Source organism: Callospermophilus lateralis, chromosome 8 (assembly GCF_048772815.1).
Source record: "Callospermophilus lateralis isolate mCalLat2 chromosome 8, mCalLat2.hap1, whole genome shotgun sequence".
Lineage (NCBI taxonomy): Eukaryota > Metazoa > Chordata > Mammalia > Rodentia > Sciuridae > Callospermophilus > Callospermophilus lateralis.
Genome location: NC_135312.1, coordinates 18,541,871 through 18,561,335, shown reverse-complemented (window position 1 = coordinate 18,561,335; position 19,465 = coordinate 18,541,871). Strand labels below are relative to the sequence as shown.

The 19,465-nt window shown below is 48.9% G+C and overlaps 1 protein-coding gene across 1 annotated transcript in view; it reads left to right on the top strand.

Annotated features, from left to right (window-relative positions):
* Window positions 1-18,691, top strand: part of Ccdc149 (coiled-coil domain containing 149) — a 91,465-nt gene extending 72,774 nt beyond the window's left edge. The window contains exons 11-13 of the mRNA XM_076864301.2: window positions 793-825; window positions 5,203-5,319; window positions 15,822-18,691. Coding sequence (XP_076720416.2) covers window positions 793-825; window positions 5,203-5,319; window positions 15,822-16,258 — 587 coding nt within the window. The 3' untranslated portion in view covers window positions 16,259-18,691. The remainder of the gene's footprint in view (window positions 1-792; window positions 826-5,202; window positions 5,320-15,821) is intronic.
* The last annotated feature ends 774 nt before the right edge of the window (window positions 18,692-19,465 follow it).

Genomic DNA, 19,465 nt, shown 5'->3' with positions numbered 1-19,465 from the left:
TTTAATTAGCTATATTTATCCCATTTATCTTGATAAAATACCCCTTTCAGGAGACACCCCCCCCCCCAGCGGTCTCCCTTGTCTTGATACTCTTTAGAAACTTATATTTATCCTTTCCCGCCACCTCCTCTGTCCCTGGAAGGAGCATTGTGCGGGTATTTTTAGTTACTTACCCTTTCTGTTCAAACCAGTCTCTTCTCCCCTTGACTCATTTGGGCTACTTCCCTGTAACGTATGACAAATGGAAATTGCCACAGGGAGGTGGACGACATCAAGTTTTCTTAAATGTAAATCTGAACAGCTGCCTTCGGTTGCCTGGAAGTGCGTCTCATAAATTGGAAATTTTAGCAGAGGTTCCTTGAACTTGGTGTCAAAAGACCTAACAGAACTAATTAGTGGCAAGTGCGTCCTGGGGATCGAATGCCCCATCTTGCACACGGCCCCTTTGATGCTGTTAAACCTCATCTTCCAAGCCAGACCTCTCTTCTAGGGCCCTGCATTCCACACACTCAGGCAAAGTTGCCATTTATTTGTGTAGTCAGATTCCTGTTTCTGTGCACTTACTGGGGTTTGGGTTTGTTTTTTTGTTTGTTTTTTTTCTCAAAATGACTTAGCGAAATTTCCCTCGATTTCATTTCTATAATTTATGTAAAAAGATAAAAGCTGAATGAGTGAACGAGTGCAGAGAATTTCCTGTCTCTGGTGTTGTTTGGTCCTGGGGGGACTTAATGGCCATTTTGCAATAACAGTTGTCTCTTTCCTTCTTTTTCTTTCTCTTTTTTGCTGCCCAAGGTCTGAGCTACAATGTTTCCGTGGGACTCGGGAGTATGTTCCTTTTTGAAATATGGGCTTTGGGGCTCACACCAGCCATGCTGTGTATCATCCCTGCGTGTAAATAAGTAGCAGTGCATTGTCTGTGTTCCTTAAACCTTTCTGACTGGAACAGCCGAGGGGAACAGAGAGATCAATTAGTATAGGCAAACACCAGAGGGTGGAGCCAGCTTCAGGGACCCGCCTGGGTGGATTTTATGTCACCGCCTGGTTGTTCTTGTCCCTGCCTCCTCATAGATACCAATGGGAGGACAGAGAAAGATTCCCAGCTTGTGTCACGGCGGTGGCATCTCCCTGGCGCAGTGAGGAGGGTGCTGTGAAATTTGCGTGGTATGCTGTCTTCCATCCCTGGTGACACAGGATGGGGAGCCTCCTCCACTGAAGGCCCCGCAGTCCCTCCTGCGCTCGCTGTGTCTCCATTTGAGCTACCGCAGGGTGGAGAAAGGCAGGGTTCTCCTCCCCACCCCCATTTCTTCCCTGCTTTGTCCCTTGTCCCTTTCCTCTTCCGCATTCACTCCCCAAATCCCTGTGTTTGGCCAGCTGGTGAGCCCCCGTGTTCCAGAGATCACCAGCTCCGTCTTCTTGACCGTGTCTTGAAGGGCTTGGTGTCTTCTCCAGTAAGCCAGCCGTCCATGCGTTGATGCATTGACACCTTGCCGGGCAGAGACTTGGTGGATGTGGTGCTGTTCCAGGGTGCTGGTCACACCGCCGTCCCCTCCAGGAGCCTGCAGTTAGGGAGCGAGAGGGATGGCTCAGATAGAGAGGAGGACAAAGTGTACGTGGTTCCAAAGAAGTTGGTGTGTGAGGGACCCACGGGAGGAGTCCCTGGTAGGCCAGGCGAGAGCAGGGGCAGGAGGGCGAGCACTGGGTGCCACTCCAGTGGCAGACGTTGCTGATGGGCACCGGGCTCTGCCTGGCTGGCCCCAGATGTTGCCCACAGCGGCCAGAGCTGCTGTGTGAGAGAACATCCTTCCCTCTGCGGACCTAGTCGGATCCCCTCATGTTAGATAGGGATACAGGAAGGACATTAGTTGACACCTAAGGCCACAGAGGTGGCACTGAACCCAGGCATCAGCCTGTAGTGTCGGTGACAGCCCTTCGGAGAGCCTGCAGGCTGTGGAGAGCTTGCCCCTCGCTACCACGCCATGCACTGACTGCTGGACTTTGCGCTGCGACTCTTCCTCGGCTGCCCTCTCCCTCCCCGCTTGCTCTCTCAGTGACAAGTGGACAGCGGGAGGTGGACACGTTCAATAAATGTCACAGCCTGCAGAGAGAAGTCACGGGTAGCAAAGCCTCTTCCACACTCTAGAACGGTCTGCCATGGGTGGGAAGGGTGTGGGGCTATTGAGGGAGCCAGAGGGACTCTACTGACCATGCCCCCCAGCAAGGAATAGCCCTCCATCACCTCCCCAGGCTCCTGCCCTCCAGCTCCTTCTCTCAGCCCTCGTCCCACCTCTGCAGAGACTGGTGCACAGGGTACCTCTGAGGGTGGCTCCCGGATGTGTTCATGCTCCAAAAGACACACTGAAAGCCAGGAACTCTGGCTGGTGCAGCGCCTGGCCCTTTAAGCTTTTTTGCTTTCCTCCACTGTACTCCAGGCATCAGCCTGAGTAAGAAAATGTGTGGCTTGAAAATACTTGGAACAGGGCCTGGGGCTGGGGCTCAAAGGTAGAGCGCTGGGCTACCTACCATGCGTGAGGCACTGGGTTCGATCCTCAGCACCACATAAAAATAAAATAAAGACATTGTGTCCACCTATAACTAAAAATAAATATTAAAAAGAAAATACTTGGTACATTTTGGAGCAGGGGAGGGCTTTTGTGCCAGAAGGTCTCAGTAGAACTTCCAGACGCTCCGACACAGCTGAGTGGAAGGGCTGTGTACACTAGTGGACTCCAGTTTGTGGACTTCCACCTCTAGACCCAAGGAGCCAGATGGAGTACAAGGTGTCCGGCCATCAGACTTGAGGCCAGCTTGACCAACATGAATGGGATCTGGACTTGATATTTAGAAATAAGAGAACAAAGAGCCTTCTGAGGAAGGTATTTGAGTCCTTCAGACATTTAGAAGAATGATGGAAACTTGGTGTTTTACCTTATCAGGAAATAATCTCTGGGTAAGAGTTTTTCCCCACCCCTCTGGGATGGGGCATGGATGAGGAGTGGCTTGTTCCTCTCTCTACGTGCTCTTTTTTTTTTTTTTTTGAGAGCTTTGATGTTGCTGGTCCCAGTGTTTTGGAGGAGCTGTGTGGGATGGATAATGACCCTGTGGCTGAGTGGGGCCAACGGGACAGTCCACCTCAAGAATTCCTCTGGAGCAGAAGGCTGAGGCTGGCTTGGTCACTCAGCCACAGCTAGCTCCCACCTCTGCTTAGACTTCTGATTCTTTGGCCACCAAGACAGGGGATATTGGAAGGCTGGTTGGACACAGTGGCTCAGGGTGTGTTCCTTACGGAGCCTCCTGAAGGCTAGACAGGTTTCAGTCTCCTTGCAAGAGAAACATGGGTCTGGATACGCAGTCTCTTCCTTGACCTGTGGACAGGTTGTGTGGCCTTGCTGGAAGGAAACAAGAGGTCCACTGTGAGACACCTGCTACCCATTCATGGTGACCAGAGCCTGTTCCCCATTAATCCACCAAGGAGTTTCCTGATTGCACCTTTGCAGCATGATGGGATCCCTGATTGAGTGGTGACTCACTCTGAGGGCCTCCTCACATCCCAACTGCAGATCAATAGCTGTCTTTAGGAAACCTCTGACTAAGGTCCTGAAGATTTCTAGAATTTTTTTTTCCACATGAGGGATGCAGAACATCAAGTTCAGCTCCTACCAGGTTCTACACTTCTGGGATGACTCTCAGATGGCGGCCAATCACCCATTCCATCCACGTGGGGTGACGGCAGCACACCGACCACCTGCCGCAGGATTCCCAGGAACACCTCAGCCATTGATTCAGATGCTGTCAGACACCGACCAAGCACCCACCACATGCCAGACTCTCTTGCATGGTCTTGGAAATCAAGTTAATAGGACGTGGTCTAATGGAGAAAGGGAATCATGAATAAGTTCAGGGGAGCCAGGACACAAGGATAGAAGGTTCTCCAAAGATAGCAGACTTTCATTAGCCAAGTGTAGTTCTGTGCTCTGTGAACCTGAACCTGGGTAAGATCATAGAGTTTACAGCCTCTGATCTGAGCCCAGAGACATTTAGTAGGTTGGCTTCACAGCCTTAGCAAGGGTCTTGCTCAGAGTGAGACAGGTGAGACTCATTACGTACAGGCAATGTGCCAAGATGTCCCAGAGGTTGGCACCATGTCACTATTTATAGCAGAGGACATTGAGTCACAATCCAAGTTTTCACAGCCATTTTGCTGTGGGGCTGGAATGTGAACTCAAGTTGGAGAACAGGCTGAACTAGGGGGCCCTGAGGGTTCCGTTTGCAGTAGGAATCCCAAGGCCTGATGGGCCAAAGTTTGGCATTGCATCCTGGCTGGATGGCTCTCTGACCCCTGGGGTGGCCTCGCCTCCTGTCCACATGTGTTGTGTCCGTTCATGCTCATCACCCTCATGTTCAAAGCCACTCTTCCCTGCCGCTCACCTTTGAAGCTTGCCGTGTCCTCTAGAGTTGGACTGGCTCCTTTCCTCCTCCTCTTTGCTCCAAACTTCTCCTATCCATTAAGGATTCCCTCCTCACAGACAAGGGCTTTGGCTAAATCACTGAATGAATAATCCACTTGGAAGCTCAGGTGGGATGATGTGGAGGACTTGATACAACCTGCTAGGACAGAGTGATCAGTCATCTAAATGACCAAGTGGGTTAAATCAGAGTATGTGTGGCCGAACTACGTGTTCCAGCAGGTGACATTTGCTGACCATCTTCTGAACACCCAAATGCTTTTCATCTATCAGTTCATTTCATCTTCACAACCATCCAAAGATGCCAGGGGTGGAGTGGGGGAGGGGGTAATTCCTTCCTCATTTGACAGATGAGAGATGTGCGGCCCAGAGAGGTCAGGGGGTTCTTCTGATGTGGCACAAACCGTATGGTATAGTTCCAACGCCTGTGCACCTAAGCCCTCTGCTAGTGTTTTATCGTCATTGTCTCCCCCAGCCACTTGGTATTGGTGCACCCAGGCTGCCCTTTAGTGGTGGCTTTTGTTGGCCATTCCTGAGCAGGGTCTTTAGTCACACGCATCTGGCCCTAGACCTCAGGGCTCTATTCTCAGGTAGAAAAGGAGAAGCTGGCCTGTCCCCTCTGGATCACCTATAATTAAAGAGGATTCCTAACCCACACAGCCAGGTAATCACAGGGGAGTAAGTGTAACCCGGTCCCACTGATGACATAGTATGTCTGCTTTCCCCTTTTCTGTGACAGGAGGCAAGGACACCCTACTGTTCAGCGACCCTGCTCTTCCCACCACACAGAGGTCAAGATCCCCCCTGCTGAAGTTTGTTGACCAGCCCACAGAGACCAGAGTGAATCTCAAGGATGGTAAGCACACCATGGTTTCTCTGCCTTTGCCTGACCTGTGTCTACCACAGTGGACGCCAGTCCCTTTCCCTGTGGCAGCTCTGTGAACAATCACGACCTTCCTCACATTTACCTGGGTTCATCTTGTTGGGAGATCCCTGCCCTTTGGGCCAGGTGGCATAACAATAAGAGTAGCCTCAGGAGTTGACCAACTTGAGTTCACATTCCAGCCCCACAGCAAAATGGCTGTGAGAACTTGGATGGTGACTCAGTTTCCTCTGCCATAAATAGTGACATGATGGTGCCAACCTCAGGGACATCTTGGCACTTTGCCTGTGCCTAGTAAGTGATCTGGGAACTTGGAATGGAGAGAACATCTCCTCCATGAGGCACACAGTTCTGGAGGCTGGGGGTTTGAAGTAGATCAAAGACCCACGAGAGGACCAGATAAGGCAACAGATACGGGCGCCAGGTCTCTTTCTATGTGGAGTCTTGTCTCCCCAAGAAAACTTTCCTTCACATTTTTAGAAGTTTTCCTCCACCCCTCAGTGTGGTAGCCAGCTTCCAAGATGGCACCACGTGATCCCTACACCTTGGCATTCCCCCTCGTGTAGTCCCCTCTCACACTGTATTAGGGCTGGTCTGTTATGCTATGGAGGTGATGGGATGTGAATTTTGAGGTTGGGTCATAAAAGACATGTGGCTTGTGCCTTGCTCTCTCTGTCTTGGATCTTTCACTCTGGAGGAAGCTGGCTGCCATGTCAGGAGGCTCCTCAAGCCGCCCCACATGGGCTTCACATGGTGTGGAACTGAGTCTTACAGCCAGCCCCCATGTGAGTGTGCCATCTGGGAAGCAGATCACCCAGCTCCAGTCAAGCCCTCAGATGATTATGATCCTGGTCAACACTTTAATGGGAACCTCACAAGTGACCACTAGTCAGAACCATCACACTAAACTGTTCCCAGACTCCTGGGTCTTAAGCTGGTAGGTTCTGGAAGGATTTGTTACACAGCAGTAGATAGCTGATATTCCCAAAATGCGACTATCAAGGTTCTTTCCTTAAACATCTGCATTTCTTCTCCATATTCTCTTGCTCAGAGTCATATCTTCAATCATCAACTCCATAAGAATATTCTCAAAGCGTCCCCCTCACTGGTTTCCTCCTGCGGTTACAACCCCATATTTCCCAGGGCCTGGCTTTCCCACTGAATCTCTCTTCCTGCTTCCTCCTCCTTTTCCTCACCCTCTCAGCTACTCAGACTTAACATGGTGGAGTCAGCCTCCTTCCTTCTCCATCTTGTCTGTCACAGAACTCCTTCTGTAATGTCCTGCCCCTGGGTCCCTCCCACCGCTGGCTTGATTCAGGTCCCTGTGGCCTTGTTGGCAACCCCCTCCTGGGTTTTCTGCCTCCCACAGCAGGATAAGGCTGCCAGCTGGTTTTCCATCATGTCTGTAAAACCCTGCGTGGTGCTTAACTGTCTTTTGCCTAAAACCTCAGCTCTGTACCTGGACTCGCCCACCTTTCTAACCTTATGGTCATCAGAACTTTTATCCAGTGGACTAACAAGTTAGCTATGATTGTGCACAACCTGAAGTATCAACAGTGTATTACTTACCAGGAGTCTTTGGGTCAGATAGGTGGTTCTGCTGCTCTGAGCTGGATCAGAACCTGTTCAAAACACTCATTGTAGTACATAGGAGGGGGGTCAAGTAGAAGCCAGGCCGTGTCTGGGATTTCAACTAAAAGGCTCCCCAAGTACCTGTGGGGGAGTTCCTGGAGAAAACCCCTAACTCTGGTAGGTTCCATACTGACAGAGAGCAAGGGTGGTACTTTCCAATCTGTAGCACGTGGCTGTTTGCAAGGGTGGCCAGTCACACACCCCACCTCGTGTCTTGGCTGGTGGTCATCCCATTGCAGCAGCCAGTGCAGAATGCCCTGTCTGCTCTGGGTGCGCTGAGCCGGGGGGCTGGCCTGGGCCTGGGCCTGGGCCTGCTGCCCTGAACTGGAGCATGAACCTGGCTTGATTTTCACAAGGGCGGCGTTAAGTAATGGACTGATTCAAAATGATAGTTTCCAGAGCTCCATCATCAGCTCTCATTGTTCCCACCCTGTCCTCACCAGCACTGGGGGAGGCAAGGAGGCATTTTGGAGTGGCTGTCAGCATCTGGGATGGCCACACCGCTGCTGCAGCCCTGATTAATTCCAACCCAAAGCAGCGCACACTCAGGAGCACAAGGCCCAGCAGAGACCAGTGAACAAAGGCAGACAAATGTCCCCTTTGGGCCAAAGAGGCAGAACGCATTTAGGGGTCTAGCAATCATTTCTATAAAGCAACACTGGTGTCTTTCATCTTTAAGGAAGAAAAAGCACTTTTCTTTCCACACTATTTGTGTCATGAGGCATCTCTGTCAGTCAACTGCCTTATCATTATTGAGATGAGTATTGTTATGAATAAGTATTAATGATATTAATTCTGTTTGCTAAAACAGCACAGAAAATTGCTATTATTTGCAATAATATTTTCCTACTCTTGGCTGCTTCGAAAATCTTTTATGCAAATGGCAATGCTGTTCTGGAAGGAAGAATACAACCCCCACAGCTTAAGAATTAACGTTCCAGAGTCCCAGAGTTAAAGGGGGATTTTGCCACCACAGCCAGTAACCAGAAGTCTCAGGGACAGAGCAACAGTTGTGACATTTTCAGGAACTTTTCACTTGTCCTGATGATGACTTGAGTATAGAACACTCTTGAGGTATCTTTTAGGTAAATGAAAGAGGGAACTGTGTTGGTGAATCCCACAGTTGACCCATAATCCAATGCCAGGGCCTGGCCCCTCTATCTTTACCATCCTCATTCTGGAAACATAGCCTTTCTCAGAAAAAATAAATAGGACCAAACAAGAACTGCAGCCTGTGTTTGTGCATCCCCTTACTGCGGCTGTTTTAACCTAGAACGAGAATGGTGACAGTCATGTCCCCTCTACCGCCCCCATTCCCCTGCAAAAAGGTTAAAAAAGTCTCCCTGGTCATCTCAGAGGTTTGCCATTTTTAAAAAAGATTCATATATTTGGACATGAGCAGAATGTCATCTAAAGAAATGGCAGGAGGCAAAATACGAGTGACCAAAAGGCCCCGTGTCTTTTAGACTACGCTCCCTGCGAGGTGAATGAGACAGAAAAGATCAACCTGAATCATGTTGAGAACACACTGCAAATGGCGCAGGGCTAGGGTGTTAGGAGTGAGGTTAATTAATTTTTCAGGGGCAGCAGAATATACTATTAAGTGTCCTGGAAGAAGTAATTTCATAAGAATAATTTCAGAAGAGTTTATTCATCTCACATTGGTGAAAAATTTAGCTGCAGAAGGCACCATCATTTACTCCTTCTGAATCAAGCTCCCCGACTCCGCTGCAAACTTGCTCCTTTGACTCCCTGTTTCTCATGTCCCCTCTGCAACCACCATAAAAATTTCCATTTGTTGGTATGAAATGTATATGATCGCTCCTTGAGTTACCTTAGGTGTAGCTAAATGTTTGTATGAATTAGGATAAATCTCTTTTTTTCCCCCAGAAAGTACCATTTTAAGAACTTTCAGGGTAGTAATCTGAATTGAATACAGCTTGCAAAGAAGAATATAAATTCAGGATTAATTTTCATATATTAATGCATGGCATTTAAAAATGTGTGCTAATATGTTCACTTATTCATGCATTCATGTACCAGTCCATATATCCAACTATTTAATGAACTATTTATTGAGTCCCCACAGTAGAATACCAATAAAGTTAAAAAAAATTAATCAGGCTAGAATTTATACTTAAGGTATTTTGAGGTAGCAGTTTGGTGGGAGGAGTGTGGCCTTATGGGGAGTCAGGGACTGGGAATGTGACCTGTGGCAGAGTGAACCAGATGGGCTTCATGTGGGAGGTGGCGTTGGGCCTGACCCTTGAGGTTTATCATTGGGATATAAAAGGAAACGACAGTCCTGGAAGAATCAACCACCGTAGCAAAGGCAGGGGACTGGGTGGTGCACCAGAAAGGGCTGGCCTTGCTGGAGGGTGGGGTTGGGGAGGCAGGAGTTAAGGGAGATGCACGTGGGGTCCTGGAAGCCTGAGTGCTGGTTACCAGCTTGGGCTTTGCTCCAAAGCACTGGCAGTCTTGGAAGGTTTTGCTCTCTGGGGGAAGCCGGGGTGAGGTTTGCACTTGAAGCTCCCAGTGCTCCTCACACTGTGGTGTGTACCCACATCGCCTGGGATCTTACTAAAATGCAGCTGCAGAACCAGTAGAGGTGGGGAGGTGGTATCTGAGATCTTGTATGTCCACCAAGCTCCCAGTGCTGGTCTTTGGACCCCACCTTGAGTAGCAAAGCTTTTAGGGATGGCTCCTCCCCAGGAGGGTGAACTGGAACAGGAGGAAGTGAGGCCAAGGAACTGATTAGGAACTAACATGTGATCCCAGGTGAACAGGTCTGAATAGGGTTTTTTTTTTTTTTTTCAATCCAGGTTTGCTTAATTCACTAATTTATATATTCATGTATTTCATTTAAGCACAAGGAATGGTCTTATTTTCAGGTACAGTATTTATGTAGAAGAGGAATGCACAGTTATACATGACTCAATTCAGACTTGGAGAGTATTAAGTAGATTTGATTGAAAGCGTCTCTGAGATTTTTCTGTGGTCATCAAAAAGTCAAAAGAGCTGAGTGTGATGGCATGCATCTGTAATCTCAGCTACTGTGGAGGCTGAGGCAGGAAGATTGCAAGTTCAAGGTCAGCCTGGGCAACTCAGAAAGATCCCATCTCAAAATTAAAAAGACTGGGGTTGAAACTCAGTGGTAGAGCACCTCTGGGTTCAACCCCTAATAAAACACACACACACACACACACACACACACACACACACACACACACACACAGCTAAAGGGAACAAAATGGCTTTTTTAAGTGTGAAAAGGAAATTTGTACCAGGAGAATTAGAGGGAAGAGCTGCCTTGCTCAGGTGAAACCCACCATCCTCCCTAACGATTTCACTTTTTTTTTCAATCACCTATAATCACTTTCTCTTGTTTTCCATCCTTCTTTATTTTGGTAGTTTCATTTTTATTTCATGATCCATCTTATTTAGCTGTCTCATTTCTAGGGTTTCTCAGCTTTTTAAAACCAGATTTAGCCCTTTAAAAATATTGTTCTTAATTTTTAATTGACACAGTTGATGCATAATGATACTAATGTTTTTGGGATACACTGTGACCTTTCAATACATGTGTACACTATGTTAAGATCAAATCAAGGTCATAGAATATCCATAATCTCAAATATCCATGATTTTTGGGGCATTGGAAACATTCAAATCCTATCAAAAAAGATGTTTTGAACTATACAATAAATGTGAACCATATAATCTTTTTTTTACTTTCTTAAGATTTTAAGCACTTATTAGGTAAATAAGTGCTTAAAATGCATCTAGTTGTTTAATTAAATGTAGTTTTGAGCACTTTATTTAATTAAAAAAATTCATAAAAATTTGTTTATTTAATTAAACAAATTCATAAAAATTTGTTTAATTTATTTAATTAAACAAATTCATAAAAACTGTTATGCTTTGTATAAAATTCAACTGGATCATGGATATCATGACATCATTATATGTTACATTGTTATGCGTTAACTACATTTCAACTCCATCTTTTTAGATCATATCTTCTTTTTAGGTAAAAACTTGAAGTATAACAGTGTATTATGCCTTCTTGACTATATGATCTTTCTAAATCAAGTAATCCTCAAAGTTTATATATAATCCTTATGGACAGTTACCACGTACCTGTCACCTGTGGGGGTCTGAGTGTCTGAAATATCTAGCCTGGTTTGCATCTGCTGTGTGAATGCTTCCCTGTACGCTGGCTGGGATGGTGTAGGAAAGTCATGTCCAGCCAAGCCGTGGGGAAACAGGCCACCACCGCTGGTGTGGAGGGACCTTAGACGGCTGACCCGTGGTTTACGTTGAGAAGGAAGAGTGAGCAGAGGCAGACAGCAGTGGCCTGGTCAGCTCAGGCTGCTCTAGAAGAATACTATGTATTTACTGATTTAAACAACAAATACTAACTTCTCATCATTCTGGAGGCTGGGAAGTCCCGGTTCAGGGTGCTGTGGCTTCAGTGATGAGGACTCCTCCTGGCTTTTGCATGGTGGCCTTCTTTCTGTGCCCTCACGTGGTAGACAGAGAGTCTTATAAAGGCACTAAACCTTTCATGGGGGTCTCATCTTCATGACCTTTTGAAACCTGATCACTACCCACAGTTCTCATCTCAAAAGCCATCATGTTGGGGGCAAGAGCTTCAGCACAGGAATTTGGAGAGGAAACGGCATTCAATTCATCACCCTGAGGGACACGGGCAGGGCTTGGCCATGGATGGAAAGGACAAGGAGCTAGATATACTAAAGTGGCTTCAAGTCTGAAGTCTAGGTGACCACAGGGCAGTACTGGAATGGCATTATGGCATCAGAAGAAGGTGTGCTGGGGGAAAACTGTCTTCCAGAAAGAGCCAGCAGGTTTTCAAGGTAGAGGATCCAATCAGCAGTCAGAAACATTCCGTCTGATCGTCCTGTGGGGTAGGAGGTAGAGCCACGGATACAGCTGTGGAAGTTGCACTTATGGGCAGGGGTTAAGGTGGCCAGTGAGCAAGACTGCATGAAGAATGGAAGTGAAACAGGCCACATCACTGGGGAAGACCTCTGAGAGGGGCCAGGAGATATCAGGATCAGCCAAGGAAACCAGGAGGGCAGATAACATCTCCAAAGATTTCAGGCTGAATTCCCTGGAATCCATAAACCCTACCTCCTCTGCAAAGGAATTTCATAGAGATGACTGATTGATGGATCTTGAATTATCTGGGTGAACCCTAAATGTGGTCACATGTCTCCTTCCATGAAGAAAGCAAAAAGAGACAGAGAAGGTGACAAAGGTGGGAAGGAGGCAGCCATCAGAAGCTGGGAGAGGTCAGGGGCAGACCTCCCTGAGGTCTCCAAGGGAGTGTGGCCTTGGCTGCCACCCAGTGGAACCCACCTTAGACTTCTGAACTCCAGATCTATAAGAGAACCCATTTGTGGTGTTTTAAGTCATGAAGTTGGTGGTTATTTGTTACAGCAGCCATAGGAGACTAATACAGCATGCTCACAGAATGAGCTTGGAGGAGAAACAAAAGAACATGGTATTGTCCCAGAAAACACAGGCAGGGAAAATTGAGAGGGGTATGTGGCCAGTGAAGATGGGTGCTACCAGGGAGACAGAGGAGGGGACTGAGAAGAGAACAGGAGCTGGTGATGCAAACTCCCTGGGGGGGAGAACATAGGTCAGATTGAAGGATCCAAGGTATGAATCAGACTTGGGAAATGGAAGCAGTGGGTGTAGACTCCCCAGCCTACAAATCAGGGCAGATTCTTGGAGTGTGCATATCTTATTTTTTAAAACTAGTAACACAAGCACTTGTTAAAAATGTAAATAGCAAAAAGAAAAAAAATGTACATAGCACCAAAAGTGCGATTCAATTCAGAGCATTCTCCACTCTTGCTTCCTGCCCTGGTCCTTAGTCTGTTGTTCCCCAGAGGCAACTTAACATTTTTTAGTGTCTTCACTTTGAATATCCCTAATCTGAAATTTGGAAGGCTCCAAAATCTTAAACTTTTTGCATGCTAACATGATGTCCCAAGTGGAGTTCTGCACTTGACCTTATGTCATGGGTCACAGTCAAAATGCACATGCACTGAAAATACTGCATACAATTCTTTTTGTGCTATGTGTATGAGGTGTGTATGAAATGACTGAATTTCATGTTTAGACTTGGGTCCCCTTCTAAGATATCTCTTTATGTATGGGCAGAGGTTTCAAAAAAATATCTGAAATTCTTCTAGTCTTAAGCACTTAGAATAAGGGATGCTCAACCTGTACCTCTAGAAAGAATTTTACAATTGGTCAGAGTACTTCTGTACATAATCCCCTGTTGGTGAGCTCTCTGTTTCCATGTTTATGCTATTAAAATCAATGCTGTATTGAGCATCCAGGAACCAATGTCTTGAAGTATTTGGGCTGATCTCCCTGGGTAGATTCTTAATGATAGAATTACTTTCTCAAATGCTTTTAAGGATGAGATAGATGATGTCCAAATGACCTATAAAAGCATTTGGGTACTTTTCATTCTCTTACTTGATATAATTGCCCTTATTTCCCTATATCCTTAGCAATGCTGAACTTTGTAAAATCTTTTAATTTTGCCAGTTGATATGATGGAAAACCACCTGTTGCAATTTGGATTATGTTAATTATGTGTGATGATATGAGTCATTTCATGTGCTCACTGGCCATTTGTATTCTTTTTCCTGTGAATTGCCTGTCTTCATTCAATGTTTTTCATTCAATATTTGTTGGAAATTGTGTGTTTAAATGAACCACTTCTAAACACGGGGAAAAAAATCCTACAAACCTCATATAGAACAAAAGGAGCCAGACAGAGACTGGTGTGCACAGGTTCCGGTATATAAAGTTCAGCGACCAGGCAAAACTGATTTGGACATTCTAAACAGGATAGTGATTAGAGAAGTGACCAGGCAGGGATTCTGGGGGCACTAGACTAGGAAGTGTTTGGAGGAGATGGGTAGTATTCTGTTTCTTATCCCAGTTTCTGGTTTTGTTAGTGTATTCACTTTGAGAAAATTCATTTTTCTTAGTATAGTTTGGATCTTGTGTGGCATCTTAAGATCATGTGTTAGAGGCTTGGTCCCCAGGGAGATGCTGCTGGGAAGTGTGAAACCTTTAAAAGGTGGGGCCTAGAGGGACGTCTTCAGGTCATTGGGGCGGGGGTGCCTTTGAAGGGAACAGTGGAAGCCTGGACCCTTCCTCTCTTCTCTTCTGTTTCCCGGTCAGGAGGCAAGCTGTTGTGGCTCATCTCATACTCCTACCACGATGTGCTGCCTTGCCCAGAGTGATGGGCCCAACCAAAACTGTGAGCCAGATAAGCCTTTCTAAGTTAGATGTCTCAGGTATTGGCTGTAGTAATGGGAAGCTTGATAATGCAGAGCTGTATGCTTATGTAGATCTGTCCAATCTCCCCATGTTATACTTTCATTAAAAAAGAAAAGTAAGGCCTATTTTCGAAAATATTCTTGAGTGCTTACAATGTGTCCGATAATGTGGACCAGCCAGCCGAGGCTCTTGTTCTCATGGACTTAAAGTTCTTGGATAAGTTAACGCTTGTCAAATGCTTAGCTCAGTACCTAGCCCAGAAGCGCACCTACGTGTGAGCTGGCAGGGTTCACTTTAGAGAGGAGAGAAACTGAATGATGTCATCAGAGACCTAAAGGGCATGTCACCTGCCTGGAAGGTCACCTGTATGTGAGTGAACCTGGGAAAGGAAGCTGCAGAGTGAAGCAGGATCTTGCAAAGACCTAAGTGAAAGGAATGGAAATTGATCCCAAGCCTCCAAGGAAAAGGTCTTAAGCAAGCAAATGACCTGTTTAGAACATGCTCCACCTTGTCCCCACCCCTGCTTGTTCTTCCGCTCCCCACATCCAGCATGCAGCCTGAAAACACACCTGCATGTGTCTGATGGCAAGCCCACCCCTAGCCAGGGCCTGTGCCTGCACTAAACAGGCCCAACTGTGCTCTTCTGTGAGGTTCATCACTGCTTTGCCCGAGGGCTAAGAACCGCTGGGCTGTGGGAAGCAGTCTGCAGCTGGACGCAGGTCTGGGCCCTCCGAGATCACTCCATCAAGCTGCTGTCTGTCATCATTAGGTCCGGGAGGCACCCAGGGGAGTCCTTCCCCTCACTCTGTATCTGAGAATCAGAGGCCAGACAGGTCCTTCTGATTACAAAGTAATTGAGCAGAGAAACAGGGACAAGGTGCATCCAGGGCTCCCCCTTGTCTCCTGCCCCTTCTTGTTGCAGCTGTAGAATTTGCATCACATGGAAAAGGTGTTCAAGGATAGCAACTTAGTGTGGAAGGAGGGAACATGAAGCTGCTTTTGCACATAATCTTTTCTTTGAGATTGAAGAAACATCAAAGAACAGAGGTGCTGATGGAGGACAGTAAGGGACGCAGTGACACCAAATCCCTCTCACACTGGCCTTCTGTTTATCACCCTGGAGGTGCTCAGAGCCTCCTTCCTTTACTATAAAAAGCCCCAGGTCTTCCTTGAGCTGCCCAATGACTTTCTGGTCAGAGGGAGGCCAGTAGAGGTGAGGAGGAGGAGGCCAGGCACCTCAAGCAGAAGGATCATGAACGTGACCCCGTGCACCCTGTCCTTCATCAGCGACAGCCAGCACCAGAGCATGTACTCACTCTTTAAATGTGGGTCCAGTGTTTCCCCTGGGCGGGGGCTCCCCAAATGCATGGAAGGGGAGGAGGGCAAGAGGAGTTCTTCCTGGGTGTCCCTGCGCCGGTCACCACGGGGTGGGGCGGCAGGTGGGCAGGAGAGGAGGGGCGAGGGCTGACTTGCTGCGAAGGTTTGAGGCTGTCTGCGTTCTGTTTCAGGGGAGGCTCAGAAGCAAGAAGGAGATGAAAGCCTGGCCGCCGCCGCCGGGGTGTTGACAGCGCCTGACGAGGCTGTGAGGCCCGCTGTCAGCTCCCCAGCAAGTCCGAGCCCCGGGAACCCGCGAGAGCACTTTCATCCTTCATTACCCCAGTTACCTTCTGCGGAAGGAGAAGTAAACAGGCTGGGAAGGGAAATGATGAAACTGACAAAGGGGCAGGCGGCCGCCGGACTGGAAGAGGTCAGGGGAGAGAGCCCCACCGAGGGCCCGAAGAGCGAGCCAGGGCTGTCCCCGCAGGGCCTGGCCTCCGGCGGGGAGCTCTCCACGGCTCCCCTGGACAGCTTGGAGGCCACCAAGCCAGTGGCCGAGGATGTCACACGGGAAGGCGGCGAAGGGGTCCCGGAGGGTGGAGACACCCAGAGCGCGGTGCCAACTTGAACGGGATCAGGGCCCGACGTGAGGGCACACTGGAGGCACCAGGGTGGTAAGGGAAGGGGGGACGTCCAGCACGCTCTCGGGCCGCTTTCTCCTAGGACACCTGCTCCGGCTGCAAACTGGGCTCGTTCCGAGGACGACGCCGGAGCCGTTTGATTGATTCAACGCGGGAGCTCCTGGGCGCCATCTCTCTCTGCGCTGCTGTGACAGGCCGGGCGCGGGGACCGTGGCTGCCCTATGGCTGGTTCGCGGCATCCGTCTTTCTGCCGGCATTTGTTTTATTCGAGATAAGATGTTTTTCTATTAGCATTTAATGTTGTCGATCAAAATTATGGGAAGAGCTGGGCAGGGCCGGGGTTTTTAATCAGACCTCCGTCGTGGTAACGGCCAGGCGGCTGGAGGGAGAGGCGTAATTGAGTGGAATGTGTCCACGGGGCCCTCGGCTGCACTCCATCATGTCAGGGCCCCAGGACTCGCGGCCGCGTGGTGTTCCTGGCTTCCCGCCGCAGCACTGCCTGTCACAGCGCCGACTGGCCGGCGAAGGGGACTTGGGCGGGCTGAGACGGCTGGCTTCTGGTTTGGAATCCGCAGCCCCTGCCCCTCTGCAGCCTTCGAGGCTGAAGGATTAACTGATCTCAAGTGAAGGAGCCGGAAGGACGGGAGGGGGCAGGGGACCCCAGCGGTGCTCTGAGATGAGGTGAGGGCTGGATCTAGAAATGATGGCCTCCCTATTCGGCATGTGCTACCTACCTGCTTTGATTTCCATTTGGGGCTGGGGAAGAGCTGCTGCTGATGGGTCAGTCTGGTTTCCTGGACCAGCCCTTCACACCTTCAGAACTTTCAGGCCACTGCCTCTGTGCCCCCAGATGCTGGGGTTTTAGAGACAAGGCAGAGCCCATGGCCCTACAGGGCAAGAGAGAGGAAAACACCATGACTTCACTACAGCACAGCCCACGGACAGGCCTGAGAACCAAGTGTACAAGGTCAAGGGCACAGAAAGAGGGAATAGTCCCCCCCACCCCACCCAGCTGCTACTTTCCTTGGGGATGAAATGAGCCTTTCCAGGTGGCACCAGAGCTTCAGGGAATTGCAGAGCATCAGCCCACAGACCTTTCTCTGAGCCGGGCTAGGTTCCTCCCCCCAGGATGGTCCTGTGCCGCATCCCAAAGCTCAGAACCCTCTGAACCACAGTCACTCTTTTGAAATGCCCCCTGCAGGGAAAAGAGAGCCTCCCAAGGTGGCAGAGGTTGGAAATTCATCCTAAGAAACCAAAGTTTGTTCCAGGGCCATGGTCCTGGGTGGGAAACCTGTACAGGTGGCCAGCCCCGGCCTGCACTTCCCTGTGGTTTTCATCTCCTGTGACCCTCTCCTGGCTGAATGGCAGCCCAGTGGGATACTGTACTGCCTGACTCAGAAGAGGAAGGAGTGCAACCAGAAGGGCCCACTGTGTGGGCCTCCAGCTGTCGCTCTCCCACTCACCAGAGGTCACCCCCCTTGAGAAATGAGAGGGTCCTGGAGTCAGTACCCTGCTGCTCCTTGGGACAAGGACACGTCCTCAATCCCTGACGGCAGAACTCCCAGTGTTGCGTCCCTGCCTCTGTGTTCCAGTCTGTCCATCACCCCTCAGACCTACCCCATAAGGCCTGCTCAGGGGGGTGGCTTCTGCAGCTCCGAAGCTCACACAGGCCAGCAGTCAAGAACTCCTCTGGATTGGGCCTCAACTACTGCACAGGACACCAGAGCCACCAAAGGAAAACACAACCAGATTTAATACAAGAATAACAAAAAGAAAAATTTTGCCACAGAAGTTCTGGTGTTGACACAGTTAGCCAAGTGTTTATCTCTAAGGCCTTGTTCACCACCTTTTGGAAAGCAGGGCTTATGATAAACTCTAACACACGTCATCAGGACCAGAAAGCTCTGGGAGCCCCAGAGAGCCTGGGGTTTGGGGAGATGGGGACAAAGGGAGCTTTGACTTAAATTCTCTGTGTACAGTGAGCTTGGGAGGGTTACGTGTTATTAGGTAGACCAGGAGCCTGTGAGTTAGGATCCTGTCACATAGGATCCAAGTCCAACATGCCATTCATATGTGTGTGTGACACTATGTCCCCTCCAACACTGTTCGTCTGTCCCTCAGACATTAAAGGGAGCATCAGCAATTTCTTGTGGTTGTCTGCCTGTCTTCTTAAGAGTTGTTGGGAAAGTTTGTGGCAAGTTTCTTGTCCCCACTCCACCAGATGACCCCACGCCAATCATGGTTCTCTCAGCAGCAAGTCACCCTTACAGAAATGTCAACAAGAGGGAAGTGAGTTCTCTTGCATAACAAGGACCTCTGAAGTGGGGCACTCCAGGGCTGGTTCATTCCAGAAAGTCAGCGGCAATCTGGGTTTCCATGTCCCTGGTTCACTTTCCCCATGATAAACAATACAGCTGCGCCAGCCCCAGGGATCACCTGCTGCCACACATGTCCCAGGGCAGCAGGAAGTTTCTCCCCACATATGCAGGTGGGTGCTTTAGGAACAAGGAACCCAGTTCCTGCCACATTTCATTGGTCAGAATCATCACATACCACCTAACCAAGTCACATGCCTATGTCTAAACAGTCCCTGGCAAGGAGATGGTTCTCCTGTGATAGGGTTGAGTCCATCAAGACTCACCCTCTGGGTTGGGGAGGAGTCTTGTCCCCAGGTGCACAGGCACTGAAGGGATAATAGGCCAAAGCAGACCATGTCTTCTAGGCATAGGAGACTTGGAATAGATTTAACTAGACTTTGAGCCTCACGTGTCTAGGGTCTTCCAGCTGTCCTGCTCTGTAGGCGGAGGCTCCCGCCTGTTAGACTCTACGGGTGTGTCTGTCCACTTATTGTCCCAGCTGGCTTGCCTGCAGAACGCAGAAGAGTCTGGATAAATGCAGCTGAGCTGGCCGTTCTCCTAAAGAAGGCTTCTTCCCACACTCTGCCTTCCTGGGGATGCTATTTCTTTCTTTTAATTAAAACACGTGGAGATGGATTGGTGTTTGTAAACCAGGCATTTCTCATCCAGATTCCTTCCTGTTCCACACTCCTCCTGCCCACCTGCCACCCTCTTCCCCTGCCTTCTCCCACAGCTTGCCCCAGGACCACTGGCCAGAGACCTGAATGGCCTCCACTCCCAAACATATAGCCCCATCCCTGTGCCAAGTTCTAGAACCAGGCTCTGCCATCAGCCATT